At 44.1% G+C, this 23,120-nt stretch overlaps 1 protein-coding gene across 1 annotated transcript in view; it reads right to left on the bottom strand.

Moving 5' to 3' along the window:
• Ppfibp2 (PPFIA binding protein 2) overlaps positions 1 to 23,120 on the bottom strand; it is a 145,448-nt gene that overhangs the window by 54,041 nt on the left and 68,287 nt on the right. The window contains exons 4-5 of the mRNA NM_001100582.1: positions 6,743 to 6,835; positions 2,604 to 2,717 (exon numbers count right to left, since the gene is read on the bottom strand). Of these exons, the coding sequence (NP_001094052.1) occupies positions 2,604 to 2,717; positions 6,743 to 6,835 (207 nt within the window). The remainder of the gene's footprint in view (positions 1 to 2,603; positions 2,718 to 6,742; positions 6,836 to 23,120) is intronic.

Below are 23,120 nucleotides of genomic sequence, written 5' to 3'. Positions count from 1 at the left end.
ATTTCAAAATTAAAAAACTTTTAGGATATCTTTAAATCTTTAATTTCTACCCCTGTGTTTTTAACAAAACTAGACTATTTTGCATTGCTTGGTTCGCAAAGGCACTGAAAACAGTTGTTACCTTTAGACAGGATTCATTAGTGTGCAGTGTTACCTGGACCAGCAACATCCAGGAGAAGTGCTGGGTTCCAGACAAACATAAAGCCCTACTGGAGATAGGGAAAGACCTCATTCAGAGCAGTGGGTCAGGTCTGGCAGGACAGGCAGAAAGAAGCAATTGTGTCCATTCTCTGCCTGGAGGTCATGAGTCATTCTTGTTCCAACCACCAGTAGCCAAGAGCCCCGCAGCCAAGGATATCTCAGCCAGACAGAGCAAGTCTGTACCTGCCTCCTGCTCACAGAACATAGACGTACTCCGGGTTGTAAACAACACTGCACCAGCACTGTGCTGCAAGATCTGAGGGTCTTCGCAAACAGTGTCAGGTTCCAGGACAGCAGCAGCATTGAACTTGAGATCCAGTGCTGGAACCACCAAGTCCAACAAACACCTAGTGTGAGCTGAGGCTCAAATGTACCCCACAATTTGAGTGTGTGATGTTTATGAAATGATACTCTTACAAGATTGAGAGCCTGCACTGAAAGTGCGTAACTTAGTCACAGAACTTAGTCAAGTTCTAGAAGAGACAAATGCTGAGTTACCCCTTTTCCAAACTATAGCAGACGAATAATGACAAGATTGGGTGGCAAGCCAATGCCTGATGCCTTACTCAGCGCATGGGAAGAGCAATGGGAATTAGAATAAATAGGATACAAGAGCTAATCAACCTAAGGCTTTCAAAAAGCCCAACGGCTTTCTGTGTCACACTGCTGACAGGTTAGCCTCTGCCCAGGAGTGCTGGCCTCCATTGAGCTCCTTGATAGACAGAGCACTGCCACGGCAGGAAGTAGAGCGGTCCAGAGAGAGTCAGCAGTGACACACAGCTCCAGCAAGACAATGCAGCTATTCTCTAGCCTCCAAAAGTGTGGCTTCTAGCCAGGAACCACCTTCCTGAAACGTCAGCCCTCTGATACGTTCTCACACAGTAACTTTCATGGTCTCTTTCTGAACCATTTACAATAGTCTGTCATCTTCCTTACCCACCCCCACACACCACAGGCAGACCTGAAAACTCCATCCACACGTGCTTCATGCAAGATTGTTTCCCAATCAGACCCCTTTCTTTTCCAGGTATTCAAAAGACAAGATTCGTTTTCTTTTCTTCCATAAAAGACCTTCTGTTACTAAGAATAATTTCTCAGAATAAAAAAATACAAGGAAGAAAAATGGTATATAATCTAAACAAAGTCAAACCAAGACAGAATAGTGTAATTTATTAATCAGGAGTGAAAAGACAGCAAATTAATAACAACCTCCAAGCTGCTGCAACCAAATTTTATAAAAACATGTCCATTGAGATGCTCATTTATCTTTTCTCCCCCTAAATTCTTCAAATGTACCCAAACCAAACTAACATCCCCAGAAACTATGACACTTAGCAGGCCAGCAGTAGACTGCAGAGCTGTGCTCACAGGCTCATCTTGACAGTTAAAAACAAAACAAAAAAGTGGAGCTTTGAGGAAAGATTATGACCAGTCATCTAAATAAATCTGATCATTTTGAGAGAATGGTTTTCCTTCTTTAAATGGAAGGTGAGATTCTTCCCTATGTCAGGAATCTTATCAACAGCACACGTAAACTTCTAGCGTGCTATAATTTTCAAAATAGGCAAGAGTGCAAGGCTGACCTAAGCAAAGGAAATCTATGAATAAACAGACTGCATCCAAAGTCTAATGATGTGCTCAGCAGACCTTAAAAACTCTTCAGGACAACTCAGCGCCCCTCTGTAATAGCCCCAGCTCGCTTTTTACAATGATACAACTATTTGGGGGATAAAGAATGGTTAGGTCAATTTTGATATCTCTACTTAGTATAACTGTAAGTGGTAGTACATAGCTAGCTACATCTTTCAAATGGAAAAGTGTTGCTGTGTCATATTTAACTTTAGCCTAAGGACTAGGCTGTCCCTCCATAGGACTACAGCTTTGCAAATCCTGAGCACGTACAGTGGAAACCAACAAAATGATATAAAAGTAGAGGGCTCTATTTACAAAGTATGGAAACAGCAGTGAGCTATCGCTTTCCTTTTCGATGTCTACTAAACTACAGTAAGATGGTATTCGTGTGATAGTTTTAATCAGAGGAAGTAATAGAGTGGGGGGTGGGGTGCAAAAAAAATGCCATGATGACAGGTTGACTTTCTGCAACCCCAGAGGCCACCCTAGCAGATAGCAGCTTCTATGATAAGATGAGGTGACATGGTCTGCAGAAAGTACTCCTGGGACTCTGTCTAACCAGCTCAACAAGTTATTTCCCCACTGGGCTGCCCCGCCCCATCCCGCTCCACCCTCAATGTTCAGGTTGGTTTCACCTGCTGTCTAAACATTGCACAGTGCAAGCCAACCCCACCTCCAGGCATCATGGGAGAGTAAGAAGGAACCCATAAAGGGGCATTTAACATCTGCGCTGCTTCAAGCCCCTAGCCCTCCACTCCACCTGCCCGTACCTGCTGAAGCATCTCTTCCGCGGCATTGAGTTTCACCTGGTGACCTTCCAGACACACTTCAAGGTCCCGAATCTTCTCTCCTTGGGCTTCCACTTGATCTGTGAGGACGCTCACCTGTTATAGAACACAAACAATAGTGAATAATCTGAACTGGGGGAGGAAGATGGGGGTAGTGGGGGCAGGGAAATCCTCACTGTTGGGTGGGCAAGCTGTGAAAGCAACCTATTCAGACTCACCTGACAGAAGGCCTCTTTTTTTAGGTGAATGGGGTTGAGGAAGCGTCCCAGAGAAAGGCAACTGCAGTTTGAATTTCACCTTACCCAGGAATCTTAGCCACTGCCTAAAAGGCCATGGTCACATTTCCTGCTCTAAGAGAGTCAATAGGAAACAGCTACCCAAGAGACAAGAGAGCTGCCTCTGGGCTGGACTCCTGCTCCTTGTGCCTCTAATAAGGCAGCCTGACTTCAAGACATATCTCAGCTCTTGGCAGGGCTCTGCCACCTCATGGGGAAGAGCGATTAAAACCTTTATGGGAACCAACCAATGACCTTACCTCTCTCATACGGGTGTGGGGACGGCTCACCTATCAAGCCAGTGTTTGGAAGCAATTAAGGAATGTAGGACATAAAGGGCATGTATTAGCACTGACAAAACTTGGCTCCAGAAAGGTTTCTGTGCTTTACAGGTCAAAACATGACTCTAAGTCATACAAACACCAAAGCCACACTGCACACATGTGGCAGAAAGAAGTCATCTTTCTAGGATTTCATTTTACATTTCACTTTCCTAAGATTGTCTATGGAAATACTAAGAAAAATACATTTACACAAAGGCATTTTGTTTATGCCCTAGATGCATACTATAACTGTTTTAGTAGCCTTTTCTATTAGCCAATTGACACCTAGGATCTATGTTTTATTTACTATGAGATAGTTCCATACAGGAAGATGAAAGATCACAGGTGACCTTCCAGAAAGGAAGAAATCAATGAACAGTAAATCAAGGTCTTCTTGGTTGAAGACATGGTCCTTCAAATATAGGTTATTCTCGTTAATTTCCCATTCTGTAATGATTAATGAAGCATGAAGAAGTTCATCTAAATTGATTTTTAAGTGTTTAAATGAATTTTATAAATTAGAAAGTTCCAGTTCTAGAAGATCGAGAAGAACCTGACTTTATACACTGTACTTCTAGACCCATATAATGAGCAAATGATTGAAACACTTGTATAAGTGTTGAAGCAGGGAGTGCTGACATTCCAATAATCCAAAGATGGTCTCCTTCCACCAACCAGGCCCATTTAAACAACACATTGGTGTATGGTTTTATTTTACTGTTAATATTTCTTAATTTTATGTATATGGTTGTTTTGTCTGCATATATGCCTGAATGTATGTATGTACAGTATCTTCAAGGACAGAAGAGGGTATAGATAGCCTGGAATTGGGACTGTTGTGGGTGCTAGGAATGGGACCCAGGTCCTCTGGAAGGACCATCAGTGTTGCTCACGGTTAAGCCATGCCTCTAGTTGCGTTGTTTGGTTTGGTTTTGGTCCTTGTCTCTGAATACTATCAGCAGCATTGTTCTTTTCTACTACTAACTTCTTTTCAAAAGAGTGGGATTTTGGGAAATGATTGTGCTTCCTGGGATTCAGGGTTTCTATTTGGGAAGGTGTTTTATAGTTGGTCCTACAGGGATTAACATTTATAGAGCAGCACCACATTTAAGGACCAGCTGGTGTAGGGTTGTGGACTAGTACAGGCCACACAGGTCAGCTTTACAGAAGACCAAAGACACGGGACTGCAGGATCTTCTGACCCTCACATCAATGCTATTGTTGAGTCAGGAAGTATGGAAAATGGCACTAAAGATTTTAGAACTTTATCTTCATTCTATGTAAATAAATACTTTTAAGCCCTATAAGTAAACATAAGTTTAGGTACTGGGAGGGGACGAAACAAATCTTGTTCTTCTACAAATAAACCCAGGAAAACTTATTCTAGGCCAAGGGTTCCTCTAACTCATTCATTGGACTCAATTGTATTGTGGATTATGCAAGAGGCTGTGCCCTGCAAGAATCCCCAAACCAGCTCCACAGGCCACGACTGAACAGGGCAGAAGTGAGAAAGGAAGAGTTGCTGATGACTCTGCCCACAGCTCCTGGCAAAACAGAAACCATCAGCATCAACTTTCACCTTTAATAGTCAACAGCTCCTCAAGTGTGTTCAGATTATTTAAATAGGGTTTAGTCAAGAATAAGAACATAAATGGAAAGGTAGCATTATTACATGAGACTTCTTCATTAATTGTAATCCCCTCTAAATAGCATTGTGTCATTTTAATCACAGAGGGTTCTAGTTCAAAAGCTTGCAATTTCGTACTCCTTGCTACATCTTTCATGAATCATGTCTCGGGGATGAAGTTTTAAACTGTATATACCTACCTCAAGGGACCTGAGCTATAAAAGCAGGCCCCTGCTACCACCAAGGGGGTTCCCACCCCTTCTTTTCAGGGACTCCAGCCACAATAGGCCCTTGCTGTTCTGTCCACACACCAAGCACACTCTACCTCTGTGGGTGATCTGGGCTGACCAGCTCCTTTGCCTGGAATGCACTCCTCCAGGTATCTGTGATTCCCTCCCTAGATTCTTCCTGCCAGAGAGATCCTGACTGCACATTGCTTATCTTGGTTTATTTTTCTCCATGGTACTTATCACTACCTGAAATATTTAGGTATTGGCTCAGGTTCGTGTGCAATCTCTCTCTCTCTCTCTCTCTCTCTCTCTCTCTCTCTCTCTCTCTCTCTCTCTCCCTCTCTCTCTCACACACACACACACACACACACACACACACACACACACACACACACACACACACACACATTTTATTCACTGATATATCCACAGGATCCTAAACCGGTGTCTGACAAATTCAGATATTCAATTATTTTAAAAGTCAATGAAGCAAATAAAAGAGTAAAACTAGGTAACAAAAGTATATATTTGGTATGAGGTCAATCATTTTAAAGGAGGTTGGAGGGACACAGCCAAAGAACAGGTATTAACCTAATCTGCTTGATAGTCTCAGAATTTTCAGTTTCTGAAAGAACTTATTAATCTTATGTTTATAAAATAAAATGAAAATATAAAACAAGAAAGAAATAAGCATACTGTTATCTCACCATCTCTAGTGCTCCAAACTAAGGGCCACACCCTGGGGCCAACACCAGACCCTAACTGCCCCCATTCCTCCATTTCACCACTAGTCATCTGTTTGTGTGTGTGTGTGTATGGGATAAGGGAGGTCCTCACATCTCTGGCCTCAAACCAACTATGTAGCTTAGGCTGACCCTGAATTTCTGGACCTCCTGCTTCTACCTCCCAACTGCTGTGAGTACAGGTATGCAGCATCACAGAGCACTGGGGATAGAATCCAGGGGATGCATGCATTATTAGGCAAGCACTCTACCAACTGCATCCCCAGCCTCCATCACCAGACTTATTCATCATTCTCCAAGCTTTGTCAGAAGCCGAAATTAGGACATTAATCTCTAAACTTCCAAACTTTCTATTCACATGTGATGCAGAGTCCACCCTTAATACCCACTTTACTAAGTGTTTCTGTGCATTTGAGGGATAACACAGAGTTCCTTCTGTAGTGTAAGCTCTCTGGAAGAACGCCCATTGTTATATCCTACCAAGGAAACGTGGGCTTTTGAAAGCCAGAGGCTGTTTTGGTGTCCTCTCTCTATAAGAAGTCTCAAAGCTCTGCTCCTCTTATAGAGGCAAGAGAGCAAGCAAAGGCCTAGCTCATGCTACCAGATCTGCTTCCAAGTGACGTGTCTGCATCTAGCTTCAGACTCATGGACCTGATTCCATTAGCCTGCCCCCTGAGGCCTGGGGCACTCAAGGCTCAGCTTTATTAGTGACACAGGATGTACTCATCTCCCTTAGCAGACTTACAGGCTCCCAGATGACTGGGCCCATTTTGCTCATTGCTGGCATCTAGTTTCAGCCTGTCCACAGGGCTTGAAGTGTGCAGAGACAGATGCCTGGCAGCACAGGATAAATAAATGGATTCACAACACTTTCTAACAGAAGACTCCCTTTCCTGGGGAAGTGACAGAAGAAGAGGTCTCACCTGCAATATGAGGGACTCTTTATCTCCTTCTAGCCGTGCCAGGCGTTCCTGGTAGGTTTCATTACTAGCAGCACTGTGGTGATTTACCTGGGACTGAACAGGGAAAATAACACAATTAAAGAGCTACAAAAACACTGCCTTCTTCCAAATGTAGTAAACAATATATGATTTATAAAGACAGTTTCTGTGATGCTGTGTGCAAAACAAATCCCAGAACAGGAAACCTGATTTCAAGACAGCTCAGAGGACCAGACCACATGCCATTAAAAGGCGTATCCTAGAAGATGGTGAAACCACCCTGATGACCTCACACCCTTGGCTGCAAGGGACTGAGAGATTCCAACCAAGTAGAAGGGCTTGACCTGATGGGCTGGGGCATGCTGGGTCTGGTTCCACCGGAAGCAGTCTATGAAAGGTCTGCTCTGGGTGGAGACTAGAGTAAGCACCACTTGCCAAGGATATATGTTGGGGGGAAAGGGGAATGATCTTGGACTCCTCAACTTTTCCTGCCAGGGTCCTGCAGACTCACTATACTCTATACATCACAGTCATATAGAGAACCTAGGAAGCCAAGGTCCACTCCAAATGGAGCCATGATAAGAGCATTGCCATATAGTGTATCTCAGCAGCGCTTAAGCTGACAGCAAAAAGCTGCAATGACACAGTTTTGAGAGGAATCTAAGTAACACCTAGAGGATCTCAAAGAGTGGATGTGAAAGAGAGGGAAAACAATAAATGCAGAATAACTAGAAGCTAGAAAGAAAAGGAAAGGGAGGGGCTACAAAGTGGTAGAGGAGGAGAGGCTCCCACTGTCCTGAGCCAGATACAAAAGCTGTCACTTTATAGGGTTTAGCAGGGAGTTGGGGGGAAGAGCTCACCCGTGTTTACTACCTCCATGCTGAATAAAAGGCTAAAACCAAAAGTCTACAACCAGCTGTGCAGAGGGTTACCTGTTTGAAAAAGTAGATCTCCTTGCTCAGTGGGAAAGCGGTTATCCTGATAATCTGGGCTGGTCTAGTGACAGGGATCAATTCCTGAAGGTGTTTATCACCAGAGAAAAGCACAATTGTGCAAAAGGGCAGGTCAGAGAGGCCCAGGGTTGACCCACCTTATCAAGAAATTTATCTCCCCCTACCTTTCAACTTGGAGAATGGGCTCTCCAACCTTGCTCTGTGAGGAAGGGCACCTCCTCAGCCCTTCATTCCAGGTGATAGACAAGTGACAGAGCCACTCCCAACCTAGAACACTAAGCATTTTGCAAAATGGATCCTCACTAGATAGAGAGAAGCACTGGGTTTCTGTTGAAGGGACAGAAGTGGCCTGCGCCTAGGGCACTTCCCAGACATCTGTAACAGACACAGTTAAGATGGCACATGGCACCTGGTGACACCACCGTCCTTCCTTCCAGTCCAGCTCAAACCTGCACCATCTCATCCACTGTTATAGACTCTCTTCTTTGTCATAGACAAAGGGCCTTCATTATTACAATGGCTTCTTTGTGGGTGGCAGTTCACGGTTGCTTGAGTGGCTGATACTCTAGGTACTCCCACATGGCAGACTCTCCCCAGCCTCCAGCTGATACTCTGGGTACCCCCACATGGCAGACTCTTCCCAGCATCCAGAGCTGGGTCACAAACAGCACTTTTTTTTTTCCCTGAACTGGATAAGAAGACAGCTCTTAGCAGGATACATTCTCTCTCACTAAAGGGCTCATAATGGGGCTTTTCAGAAGACAGAAAGGGAAGTTGCTAGTCACCCAAATGACAATGCATGTTTGATTCCAAGGCCAAAACCACCACATTTATAAATGACACTGACCATCCAGAGAGTCACAACTTGTCCAACAGGAAGTAGATAAGAGAGGACCAAGGGCTAAGGGTAGATCTGGCCATGAGACTCTAGCAAATCCCCATGGCCACTGTGCTGTATTCAGTTATTTACAGTCTGTCCCACAGTGACTGCTACAATTTTATGTTCCCTTTGTTTCTTGCCCAGGACTAGGTAGAACTATTCTAGGTGGTCAGTTTGATTTGCTAGAACTGACACACACACACACCCTAAAAAATAAAAATTGTTTTGTCTTGCCTTGTTTTGTGTGAGACAGGGTTTCACCATGTATCTCACTGTGTAGGCCAAGCTGGTCCTGAACTCATGAACTCATTGCAATCCTTCCTTAGCCTCCCGAGTCCTGGGATCACAGGCATGTACCACCAGGCCCAGCTGTTAGCATCTATTTTTAAATACAAGCCCAACTTTCCTATACCATCAGTAAGGTTCAGTCACCACTGACAGCTTGCAGTACTCTACAAAACCAGAATGGCTCTGCCTGGGAGACCAGAGATAACTCAGAAGCCTCTCTTTTCCCAGCACTTCTTGCAGAGGCACTACTTAGTCACTTGCCAGCAAACTGAAGGTGGATGCTATCTCTTTGGCTGGATCGTACATCTGCTCCCTTCAAACCTACCAATTAAGGGTTCCCATGGGAAACCAGTTTGCATGATGCCCACATCCTACCTCACTCTCTCTGACTTTGCTCCTGGATCTTTGTGTGATTCCCCTATGTGTGCCACAGATCCCCATGTCCTTATATAGTAAAGGCTCTTACTCTCCCACACTGTTGCTACAGACACCACGCCTGAACTCTGACCCCCAACGGTGAGAGGCCTGGGAAACCCAGACAGGTGGCACTCATAGAACTCAGGTGGTTCTTGCATAGATAATCTGCTGTCTGGGCCTCTGGTGGTTTCTGGGAACAGTGCCTACCAGCTGAGTTGACAACAAAAGTCATTCAAACCAGTCCCTCATCATAATACAAGGTCTACCTATATAGGCACCTGCTGTGGCAGCCTTTTATACTAACCCAAAAGTCATGACAAGAAAATAAGTTAGTACAGAAAAATGCCTGCCACGCAATTACACAGTAGGAATCGCTGCAGCTGCAGGTCAGTCTATCGGCAGCAGAAGCAGAAGGAAGACAATGTGTTAAAAAGCGTCATACACAGGAAGCTGAGAGACTGAGTAAGGAGGATCATAGGAGGCCAGCCTGGGCTACATAATAAGATCCTGGCAGATGGATCAGTTTTAGAAAATCAAACTGACCACCCAGGAGAGGTCTACCTAGCCCTGGGCAGAAAAGGAATTGCTCATGTTTTCAGAGAGACTTTGTGTATTGGGATAAACTATGTCTAGGATGATACTGTAAACAGAGCTCAGTAATAAAACTCGTTGCTTTCCTGAGATGCTTACAAAATAGACGGGAGGATAAACCCACAGCAAAGGTCACAGCAGCTCTGGGAGATCAACACAGTATTATTGTCCAAGCAAGGAACCCTCAGTACACATCAGGCCTTTGCAGAGCAGAAGCCAGGCATTGCTCACAGTACTTCACACACAATCATTCAAGTATTTCTTCCTATGAACATTATTTTTATACCCATTTAACAGATAAAGATCTATGGAGCAAGTAGATCAGATACTCAAATTGCTATGTAGTAAATTAGTATGCATTCTGTTGTATACTATAGGCTTAATTTGGGGATAGCTCAACTGTAAAATTTGGTTTGGGTATTGTTTTACTGACTGTGTGACTACTCTCACAATTGGAAAATGTCTGTAGGGGAGTAGTTAAACAAAAGATGTCTCGTCCATAATATGAACCACTTCCTTGCAGCATTTAAAACATGAGGCTCATATTTATGCTTAGCATAGAAATACAGGATGGGTAATGAACAAAGCAAAGTACAAAATTGGCCTCTCGGCTCGATGATGAAATGCAGTACAACTCCACTGCTACTGACATGTGTAAGAAACAGAGAGATGTTTCCAGGCTACCTCACAGCTCTGCAGCAGTATTTTCTCCTGGGGAAGCAGTAAAGCTACAGAAGGGCAAAGATGAGATAAAAGTCAGTGAGACTTCAGACAAAGTATTTGAGTTTCTTAAAACAACAACTACTACTACTACTTCTTCTTCTTCTTCTTCTTCTTCTTCTTCTTCTTCTTCTTCTTCTTCTTCTTCCTCCTCCTCCTCCTTCTCTTCCTCCTCCTCCTTCTTCTTCTTAGCCTGACAAAGTTGCTCAGAGGGTAAAAGTACTTGCTGCCAAGCCTGATGACCTGAGTTTGATCCTCAAGATCCACATGGTAAAAGGCAAAAGCCCCGACTCTTGAAAGTTGTCCTTTGCTCTCTATATGTGCAACCATGTTGTATGATAGATACAGAGAGAGAGAGAGAGAGAGAGAGAGAGAGAGAGAGAGAGAGAGAGACTGACTGCCTGTAAGTTGAGACAATTACCTAAAAATATTGGAGAGGAAGCGAGCATCTGTATGAAACTTAGACTGTGGAAGAACATTCCTAAATCCCTTACATTTGGACTAAGGAATGCTGTATACAGTAAAACATACCACCCCCGTCACATCACTGAATTAAATTAAAACAAGGAGTGAAGGGTCTCTAAAGACTTCTTGTATGCTTGTCATCAAGAACTTGTAAAGTTTCTCTATCATCCTTAAAGACAAACCACATCTGTCCTTTTCAAAGACAGGGTAAAGACTGGAATTCAGGGACTCAATACCTTAAAATTCAAATCTCAGAGGCTGGAGAACTGGCTCATTGGTTAAGAGCACTTGCTGCTTTGCCAAAGATCCAGGTTCATTTCCCTACACCAAAATTAAATGCTTACATCTTGTAACTGCAGATCAGGAAATCTGATGCCCCCTTCTGGCCTCCACGGGCACCTTCATTCATGTGCTATACAAGCTTAGGTGCAGACACTCATACATTCACATAAAGCAAAAAATTTTAAATCTTTAGAAAAAAAAAAAAACAGAAACCTCAAATCTCATAGAGGCAAATTACAAGACAAGGAGAGCCATCCTTTCAACAGCTTCCCTCGGGAACAGGAACAACACGCTTCTTCTCTTAAAGGTCATCTCGTTTTCTACAGGATTGGCTGGTACCACTGGGGCTGAACAGGGCTAGCCAACACACACCTTGAGTAATAGCCTAAGGGTGGGCTGTTTCTAAACACACCAGTATGACAGGTTTTATGAAGGAATGGTGCCATAGACGGTATTTTTTTTGGCTGGAGATCTTGAGATGTATCCTGATAGTTGATCGGGCTCAGCTATTAGAAGAGCAGCAGTCAAGGGATAGACAAAGCTGATGTGTGTCCAAAAGGCTAGCAAGATTCCAGCAGTAGTAGTATCTACATAAAGAAGATTTTGGGTCTATACAAGAACACTGAACAAACAGGATACTGTTAAACCCCTTACATCTGTCCCTGGGGATCTAAAATGATTACTTTAAAAAAAAAAGAATTGTTTAACTTATTACTTTTTATGTGTATGAATGTTCTTTCTGCACATATGTCTCGTATACCACATGTGTGTCTGGTGCCCTTACAGGTCAGAAGAGGGTGTCAAGATCCCCAGGAACTGGAGTAACAGATAGTTGTAAGCTGCTATGCAGGTTATAAGAATCGAGCCCAGGTCTTCTATGAGAGCAAGCATTCTTAACCACTGAGCCACCTCTCCAGCTCCCAAGTGTTTACTATGGATAAGTTCTTCCTGCATAGAAAGCTTGAAATTGAAGGCAAACTCAAGAAATCAAGTGACTTTTTACATCTCGTAGGACACTGCATTTTTAGCTAGTGATGAGGCTATCAGGGGTACTTAGGTTTCCAAAAAGAAACTTCCCATATTTGTGAGAACCTCAGACTATGCAACTTCCCCTTGTTGTTTTTCTAAGGAAAAGAAATGAAGAAAGCTTGGATTAATTACTCTTGGCTAAGGATCCTTCTCAACTCTGGTTTAATGGAATCAGCACTTGTCCAATGTGAGCCAAGAGCATCACCTCTATTGTAGCCAGGAGTCATGAGTTATAAAGGAATAACCACAACAGAATAGGAACGGGGAAGCACACAAACCAGGAAAGAAAAAAGGAAATAATGAAAAGAAAGAGGAGAGATGGTGGGAAAGAGAGAGAAGGAATGAGGAGAGGAGAAAAGGGAGAGAGAGGAGTGAGGAGAGGAGAAAAGAGAGAGAGAGAGAGAGAGAGAGAGAGAGAGAGAGAGAGAGAGAAAGAATGAGTCATCCAAACGACCAAGATGGAGTTCTCCCAGTCTATGTGTAAAAGCAGAGCTGTATCCTGAGCCCTCCTGTTAGTCCTTGCACTTGTTCAAGCTGAGTTTCTGTTATTTGTAACCAAAAGCCTTGCTAATGCTCTGTTTGGCCATGATCACTGAAGTTTACTGCTCTAAAAACAGACTCCTAGGAAGGAAGCCCTGCAGTTTGTATAGAATAGAAAAGTACAAAGGAATTCTGACTCCCCTTGCTGGATTTGCTTGGGCTGGTAATTTTTAAAATCAGGCAGAAAGTTCTAAAACCACTGTAGCTAAAACCAGGATTATCATATCAAGGGCTAATGTGTGGCTCTGGGCGTGTTTATGTAGGATGTACTGGGATTAAAGGGGCAGTGAGTCTCCTTTGTGTGTGGAAAGGCTAGCTTTCTATCCACCACCTGTGTGCCTCCAGGAAGGTGAAGACGGAGATGAATACAAGAATAAACTGACCTAGAGGCATGGACTAGGGTGGGGTGGGATAAGGAAAAAACAAAGAAGAGAACAAGAAGTAAACAGAAACTAAAGTGGACTGGGAGATGTACACTGGTAGGTAAATGAGAACATAAGCCTGCCTGAGAAAAAGGCTATGCCCAAAGAGCACGCATCCTGCACAGCTGAACACATGGGCGGGTCTGGCAACTCTGAGACTCAAAGCCGCAGGTTCTCTAGGCCCCATCCACTGTCCAACTGAACTTCAAGGCAGAGGAGCCCTAATATGTTACGGGGGCTTCCACATTCATTCTCAGAGTTCCTACTGCCCCCTCCTCAGCTGTCAGAAGACAGACTGGGACAATTTAGGAGCCAGGCTGCCATCTCAAGCAAGTCGCCTCATCTCAGATACCCAGTTCATTCAGTAAAAACATGATTGTCCAAAGAGCAGTGGGAGCCACCTAGGTGGTCCACATATGAAGCCTGTGGGGCTAAAGTGTAGATGCTCTCAGAGCAGGCAGCTTTCACAGCTCCTCAGCATTGTGAACAGCCCTGAATGCTCAGAAGAATATTGGAATCATTTAAATGGCGTTGTCTAACTAACCCCAAGACCAAGGTTCGGTTAGAGGATGTTAATCCCCACTCCTCAGAGTTTCAATTAGCTGGGAGGAACAAGAACAAGAAGTATTTCTGACTAGGACATCTAAGAAGTATCTATAACAATCCGTACAAACAACACACAGGAACAATAAATAACCAAATGTTTCAGGCTGGAAAGGAAAATAAGAAAGGCCTGAATGGCCACACAGAACGCACGGCTGGCCAAGGACTGGAGTCATGCCTCTGGCACACACAGCTGATGACACACTCACTTTTTCACTGCCCTGAGAAGGTGCCTGTGGTTTGAGTCAGATCTTCATGGCCACATTTTTTTCCTCTTTACAAACACTTTGCTGTGCACGCTAAGTACTCTGTGCTACATACATGTTTATAATAATACAGTAAGAATTCTAGTATTCATAAAAGCTGAAATTTGAGGGGCTAGCGGATGGCTTGGAAGGTAAACTGAGTTCTCCATGAAAGCATGATGACCTCGGTTCAGGTCCCCGGGACTCGTCTCAAAAGCTAGGCAAGGCTGAGCACATGCCTACAACTCAAGGTCTGGGAAGCAGGAGTGAAGACAGGAGAACTGTTGAACCTTGCTGGCCACCAGCAGAGTCAAAACCCCATGAGCTCCAGGTTCAGTGAGGGATGTTACCTCAAAGGAATAAGGTGGAGAATTGAAAGCAGCATAACATTTAACAATACCATCTAGGTGCATAGTCATAAACACTTTTATATATATATATATATATATATATATATATATATATATATACATATATATATATATATATATATATATATACATATATATATATATATATATCAGAGTTTACTTCTGTTGTAATCTAGACTTTAGGTCAGCTAAATCACACTGCTACTACCACCACCACCACCACCACCACCACCACCACCACCACCACCACTACCACCCACCCCCATCCATGCATCTCTTCAAAGTCATTACTAACTTTAGTGGGTTATTAGATTCTATGATGTCTGCTTGTCCCTAGCTCATTCCCTCTACTATGATCTACTAGGGATCCAGCTCTTTATGGAGTTTTAGATGGCCTTTGAGTGTTTGATGCCATGGCCTGGGTGAAACAGAATCCCAAAGACATGACTCTTCTAGCCTGTCCAGTATCTACTGGGAGAGCCTAGCCTTCATTTAATACATGTTCTGGTACATTCTCAGGGATTCTGGGTAAGAACAGTTCTGCATCATTCCTTGATTGGCACATCTAAGAGACTACCATGAGTGCTGCACTTGACTGAGTTTAGTGACTGATCAAATGGAGCAAAGCAGATGCCATAAGAGGTACCATTGGAATGTAGGCGAAAACTAAGGACATCATTGGTATGTGGAAAATCCCTTTCACTTTCAGAGACAAGAGCTGCTTTCCAAAGCTACTTCTTTAAGGCTGTGAGAGTACATCTGTCCTCCTGTCTTGACATCAAGTATCAAGGTCTCCTGGCTGAGCAATTCGGAGCCCCATTTCCTTCAGCACTTCCCATAAGCCCTGTATTGTAGTTCCAAGATTCCTGTTATGGAGCACACACTGCTCCAACTGGTCAGACTATGTTTACTTATATCAAAGCACTTTTTCTGTAAATATACTGAGATTTTGAGTACATCTCACTGGGCAGTTTCTTGAAAAAAAAAACAAAACAATTTATTGTAACAATGTCTTGCTGTATAATTCTAGGCTGGCCTTGAACTTATGATCTTCCTGCCTCATCATCCCGAGTGCTGAAATTAGAAGCAGGTACTACTATGCCCAATTCGTTCTTCATTAGCCACTTAGATAGCATGTGCTTTAAGATGAATGTGAAAGCAAAAGAAAACAGTTCTTACTTCCAGGCTGAGGCTGCCTAGACAGAAGAGCATGCCAAGTCCTAAAGGTCAAGCGTCAAAGAGTCACAGTGCTTCAGGGTTTCAGGAGAAATGTCAGAGCCACTAAAACTATAGCTAAATTTCAAAAGCTATACTGTAATGGTTAATGTATAACTTGACAGGGTCTAGAATCACTTTGGAGACAGACTTCTGGCATGTCTGTGAGGGAGTTTCTAGACTGTGTTAACCGAGGGAGGAAAACCTGTCCTAACTGTGGGCAGCACCATCCCTTGGGCTGGGGGTCCAAGAATGAATAGAAAGGGAAAAGGTAGCTTTTTCTAAGTTCTTGGAACTTGAACTCAGGTCCTTGAGCTTTCATTGAAAGCCTGATTTCCTCCTGAGCCATCTCCCCAGCCGCCAAATTCAGGCTTTCATGATAGTCACTTAAAGCTATTGAAATTCTTATTGCAATCATTATAAACTGTATTTGTCTTTCTCTGCTTCCTGACTTTGGATGCAATGTGAACAGCTACCTCATTCTCCTACTGACATATCTTCCCTGACACAGTGGACAGCATCTGCAAACTGTGAGCCAAGAGAAATCCTCCCATCCTTAAATTGTGTGGAACAGGTATTTTCTCATAAAGTAAAGAAAGGTACCAAACACAACCATTCCGTGCAAGCCTTTAAAAACAGCAAACACAGACCTTAGGGAAATCCTGCCTGGTACTGTAAACCTGGCCAACTTCATGTCACTGGTGAGGTCATGGAACCAGGAAGAAAGCCTACTATTGTCAATTTCCTAAACTAATGCAATTCCCAACTATATCCTAAATACCTATCCTTTTATCCATAGCTAAAGGCTAACTCTCAGGCTTTATCAAAGAAGCTTCTTCGCACAGCAACCACAACTGTTCAAAAAGCAAAGAACAACCGACCATGAGGTGCCCATCCCCAGTTCATATATCTACAATAGAACCTCTATGTTACCCAGGTAACCAAACAATATGGGTACAGTCCTGCTCATAGAAAACTATCCCCCACATTTCTTCATTTGCTAGAGGTCATAAACCTCATTTACTCCCAAGAAAACTACTTTCTCTACTGTACCATCTTATCTTTGGTACAGAGGTAAACTGCAATTCGAACGTAGACTGGAAGCAGACTCTAGCTACCATCCGTCCAGCAAAGATGATCCTAGCCTAACCTTGAGCCTTCTGCCTTTTTCTATTTGGTTGGGATTCTCATCATCCAATGATGATGATGTAAATACCCACCTTTAGGAAATCTAGCAGATTCACAAGTAATGAATTAAATAGCTTCTTGGTTAACCAACATTCGTGTCATCATCCTTCACTCATGCACTTATTCAATGACTAAGATATTACTGAGCATTTTAATAGGTATAATAAATACCATCAGAGAAAGTTGTGTTTGTACAGCAATAGCAAGGACCTAGGGAAGGGATGAATAAATAAATTTCTATCTTCAAAAGGCAGAATAGACTTTGTAGAGGAGGCCCCACTTACAGGATTAAGTCTGAGGCAATAAAAAGACTTCTGGGAGAACGGCCTTGGAGATGGCCTTCCCAAGACAAACAGGCTTTCTTTGAGGCCATGATAATCACTATCCTTCAGACATTATGAATTCCACAAGCTTTCTAAGCAAAGGGTGGAGTGAGTCTCCGAGTAACATGCATTTGGAGAGAAACACATGTGATTTACTAAGATCTCTTCCCAAAGCTATAAACATGGCTCAGCTCTGGCTACTGCTGAATGTCCTTTCGAGGTAGTTGGATGCATAAGGAACTCAAAGCATGGAGCTGGAGAAGTGGCATTTGTATATGTGTGCTAATACCATGTGAAAAGGGATGCTGAAACCAGGAGGAAAAGAGGAGACTCTGAAGGCTTCCTTCATATTGCCAGTTCCAGTAGACAAGGAGACTCCTTATTGAAAACTCCATCAGAGAGAGGGCAGCATCACTAAGTGCTGGAGTTGGGGGTAGAATGAACACTGTGTTTTAGCCATCTGAAGGCACCATAGTTAATTGCCTGGTGCCTCCTAGACAGCTAAGCCTTTATAGGAAGGACAGAAGCCCTACAAGGTCCTCAAGCAGGTGAAGGTAGGGACTAGAGTGGTAGGTTAGTCAGTACTATGCTCACCCAACATGCATAAGGCCCTGGGCTTGATCTCAGGGTAGCATAAACAGGGTGTTGGTGGCACATACCTGCCATCTCAGCACTTGGGAAGTAGAGGCAGGATGACTGGGAAGTTCAACATCATCAATCAGAGATTAGTTTCCGACCAAGTTCGGCTACATGAGACTTTAAAAGGCAGAAATTCAGGAAAAAAAATGGACAGAAAAGGTTGCTTTAAAATACATATAGCAGAGGCATCATAGAGGGGAATTTTAAAGGTGACTCTAGGGACGAGGGCAGTGTGCTCACAAGTGGAGGAAAGGAGGAAGAGAGACAAGGCCAGCATGGTCTACAGAGTGAGTTCCAGGACAGCTAAAGCTACACGTACACATACACACACACACACACACACACACACACACACACACACACACACACACATGGTCTCAAGAAAAAAAGAAAGAAAAGAAAAACTGTTTAAAACTGTTTCCTTCAAGAGCAGTGGATCAAGCAGGGAGCCACTGAGAGAAGAAACAGAAGACTTGAAAGAGCTGGCGCAGACACTGGGGTAGCCTTGGTTAAGAGAGAAGACCCCAGCCTCAGAAACAGAAGGAGGTTCAGAAGTAATAGCTGTGAGCATGGATCATGGTTACACTTTGAGAAAGGAAAGAAGATGAAAGATTCATCTCAATTTGCCCCTCATCCTGTCCCCATGAAGTCAGTAATGACATCCATTGAGAGGAGACACGAAGGAGCTACCACAGAAGATGGGACACAAGTACAAAGCTGTCATGGGATGCCTAAGAAGGGCTGCTACCCCATCAAACTACTGATGTCTATGCTGCTATTATGTACCTACTAGGCACTCAAGCAAAGGCCCTGGCAAGATGCCACTTCACATGATTCCACTAGGTAGAGGGGTTGTTGTCTCTCAATAAGGAAGAAGCAGACAGAAGTCATGAGTATAAGTAGTCAGAGATAGCTAAATTCTAGCTCCTAAACTATACTGGGGAGCTTGGTAGGCAGGTTTATTGTGTATGTTAGCTACAAACTGTCGGTAGCCATAACAACTGTAAACAGCAGGAGCCCCTAAGAAACTGCACATTATAGTCGGCTGCACAGGTTTGAAAAACCTACTCAGAATCAAGGTTGGGCAAGTGGCTCTGCAGCAACCAGAAGTTGTCAAATGATGACATCGATCATCCCACACCTAGCATCTGTGACATGCATTCTAAGTACTTTACGTGTGCTGAATTATTCATTTCTATTTTACAGTCAGAGAAGTGGAGTTCTGGGGAAGTTATATACATTGTCCAATGTCCCCAAAGGTAAGATATGAATGCAGGGAGTCTGGATCCATGGTCTGTGCTGTTAACCAGTAGATGTGGCCTATCACAGGAGCTGTTGGCTATATCTTTAAGGACCACCACAGTCTATATGAATGACAGGTAAGCCAGGTAGGTACCTGTGTGTCTGTCTTCACAGCTCTTCTAATCCAAGTGACCACACTACCAGATCAACCATTTGAGTTTTCAATGGCATAGAATAAGGTTTCACGTTTATAGCTTAAATGTGTTCACATTTTACTACTGAACTAAGGTAAACTGCATGGCACCCTCAGGTGGTTCTGTTTTGTGACTGACTGTAGGGTGGAGATTTTCTTACACACTCCTGGTGTTGAAGTCAGGCGGCAGTGTGAAATCACTCACACCACTGTTAGAGCTCTCTTCCTGGGAAAATGAACTCCTGTTCAGAGGGCAGTGGGCTAGTCCCACAGACACTGCTGGGAGCAATCTTCAGATACTCCTTCATAGTAGTGTGGGTTGGACCTTCTGATCTCAGTGCAGGACACATAGGAACTGTTAATGAGTCAGGGACCAGACAGCTGAGAGGGATGAGGGCCTCTGGGGACTTGTAGCAGGAATGTCCTGGTGCTTAGGCTTTGTCTGTTCAAAGAATGAACTGGAGGGTGAGCTCTTGGTAGCTATTTTAGCAACCACCATTCTTTCCTGCTCCCCTTTTCACTTTCTCCTTCCCGCTAATTGCATCTCAACACAGTGAGTTATGTTCTGACTTCTCTTGGGCTTGGTAAATGAGGGACTGGTTTTAGTTGACCCCTATAAGCCATTACCCTCTTCCTGAGGTCAAAGGGTAAGGCTCCTTCCTTCGAGGTGCACTAGCTCACAGTTCAAACAGGTATCTCTTCTTCTGGAACCTACCTTGTATGCATGGAAGAATCAAAGAGACAGAATCAAAATTGAAGGGTCAGAGAAAGCTGTCCTCTGCACAAGCGCATGAAAATGTGGTGAGAGCTGGACACCTGGTCTGGGGGGTCCCGAGAGGGACTAGGTCAGTAAAGGAGTGGTTGCAAACACGGGGCCGAATGGAACCAGATAAAGAAGGTAGGAATTAGAGAGGAAAACAGATGAAAGAAAACCTCAAAAATAAAAGATAAAACTGTAAAAAATAAAAACAGAAAATATATACTTGGGGGTTACTGAAGCATGGAATGAAAAAAGTAGGTTGAAAATGGATTGGGACAAAAGCCTGAATGGAGATGCTCAAGAGGCTGCATTTTCACTTCCGGACTGAAGGTGGGTCCCAGAGACTCATGGCCAAGTTCACACATAGTGAACTTGGTTTGGGGAGATTAAAAAATCTGACACAAGGATTTGGAATAAAGAAGAGAACCAATCTACCACAGAATATATCTTTCCATTAAGTATGTCCAATACTCAATGTTTGATTTCCTGTTGTTAATAACTCTTTGAATCCTGAAAGCAAAGGAAATGTATTTGCCATGGGTCCCGTGAGGGGTTCCTGAAGTTGTCACCTGGGTCAGAGTCCACCCACAAACTTTACAGGCACCAGGACTCATATCCTATGTCTTGGAGCAAACAGAAATGCCTCATTCTACCTGGTGGAAAGGACTGGTTCCTAAAGACAGAACCTCTGACAAGGACTAGTCACACCATCCGTACAGATGTGGCCCCTACTATCCCAGGCCCACAATGACTCGTAAAGCCTCTCAATTAAAGGCTTCATTTTGGAAATGAGGAAACAAAGACCAAATGGTAAGTAGGCTTTCTAGCTCTCTCCGGGAGTGTGGCTTTTTAAAAGCTTAGGACAGTGCCAACGTTTGCCAAAATGTCTGGTTATCTCAGCATGCTCTCTGGTGGCTGAGATGTCCTACTCCCTGCAAAGGTTGAGCACAGACAAGATTTCTGTTGCATTCTGAACCAAATATTGATTCTCTGCATATCTGGCAAAACTGATGAAGGGACAGGACCAAGACACAGAGAAAATGGTTCAAGTGCCCAACCACTAAGATACCAGCAATCACCATGCCCTCAGCCTTTCTTGGGCTTAGCTAAATGAAGGTTGTCACTAGCTGACTATCAGCCACCCAACTCTCTAATCATGTCTCAGCTGCTTCACTTTCCCAACACATTTTACCATACACTACATCACAGTTACAATAATCTTCTCAAAATACAAGTTAGACCTCACGCTGGGTCCCATGTTGCCTCCTCACTGCAAGCCCCATCATTACAAACCACTGTCACCCATGGCCCCTACATGGCCATCACTTTTTTGTGTAATCTGGCATCTGCCTGCTTCTACCCACCACGACTGAGTCCAGCAACAATGGTTTTCTCTGTGTTGAAATCCTACGGACTCTCTTGCCTTGGGACCTTTGCACATGCACCACCCACTTTTACTTTGGCTGGAATGTTTCTCATGCCTTTTTCCACCTGACTCGATACTTCTGCTCCTTTGGGTTTTTGTAAAGTGCCATTTCCTCAAAGAGGGCTCCTGGCCCTCTTCTTCAATCACCAACAGTCCTCCTGAGCCTTCCTTACTGCCCCCTTGTAATCCAATGTTTATTTCCTGGGTCTGTGTGACCTCCATTCCACTAAGGTGGAGGAGATTCGTTCGACATTGCTCACTGCTGTACACACAGTACCAGGAGATCAGTATTTGCTAAGGAAACACTGCGGCTGCAAAGAATACATATAAAAAGCCAGCCCGCCCGCCAGCCAGCCAGCCAGCCCGCCAGCCCAGTGCCTGGGAGCTGGACAGTGAAGAGCTATGTGTCCCTTCCAAGCAGGACACTTCCTGTCCTTCCTTCTACAGTTACAATGTCAAGCCTCTTATCTGTCAGGTGCTTTTGCCCTTCCTCCCTCTCAAATAAACATATTCAGCCTAGAATCCCTCAGTGTGAACCCATCGTAGAAGAGAAGGACACTGGAGCTCTGAGTAGAGTGCCATCCAGCCCCCAGGGTTCATTCATCCCTCACTCACACCCCACACAAATGCCTATGCCCCCAAAGAACTGGCACCAACAACTTGCAAAAGAAATCCTGGGCTTCAAAACACTGCAGAGAACTGCCCTGGAGCTTTCCTCCGGAAACCCAGAGGCTCACCGGGCTGGCAACAAATATACCCTCTGCTCCGGATAACATCAGGGCTGAGAATGAGTTAAATGACTTCCGAACTCAGGCATTTAAGATAGCAGCAGCTTCCTCTCTGTGTCCTGGAACCCAAAGGCAGTGGACACACTTTTCTGGTCACAGAGTATGGAGACCAAACTCTTAAGTTTGAGTGCTTAAGAGCCAAAGTTAAAATAACCTAACTTTCCTCGCTGTAGTCTAGCCTTCCAGTACAGAAGCTCATTCACTAGGCTGTCAGGGCAGAAACAAAGGCAGCTGCCTGTTTTCTCCCTTGGTGTCTATAATTAGATTCTCATGAAGAACTTGGCCACAATAGGGCTCACTGGACAAATACCTCCCCCTATTACACACACACACACACACACACACACACACACACACACACCCCCAAAACACCCCAAAGTGCCTCTTCCCTTACTCATCTCCAGATAGACCCAGACAAAGCAGCCAGTCACTTACCCTCTTCAGCCATGAGAAATGCTTGTAAACATCAATGTCCCCATCCATTCTGGGTACCCATGTCAGCAGTTAGAGTCCTTGGTTGAGAAAAAGCCCTCTTTTCTGGCTGGAGCCCAAGCCCTCTCCTCCTCCCTGCCTCCGCCCCCTCCCCCGCAGGAACAGCAAGCTGTGTTCCAGTTTCCCCACTTCTTCCCTGGCCTGGGTCCTGTAGCCTTTCTTTCCCTAAACGGCTCAGATACACAAGACTCAGACTTGACGGTGCTGCTCCAGGGTCCTCCCCCACCGCCCCCACAGAAGGCAGGCAGGCAGGCAGGCAGGCAGGCACACAGACACATAGACACACAC

Source organism: Rattus norvegicus, chromosome 1, assembly GCF_036323735.1.
Source record: "Rattus norvegicus strain BN/NHsdMcwi chromosome 1, GRCr8, whole genome shotgun sequence".
Lineage (NCBI taxonomy): Eukaryota > Metazoa > Chordata > Mammalia > Rodentia > Muridae > Rattus > Rattus norvegicus.
This window is presented reverse-complemented; position numbering and strand designations above follow the sequence as displayed.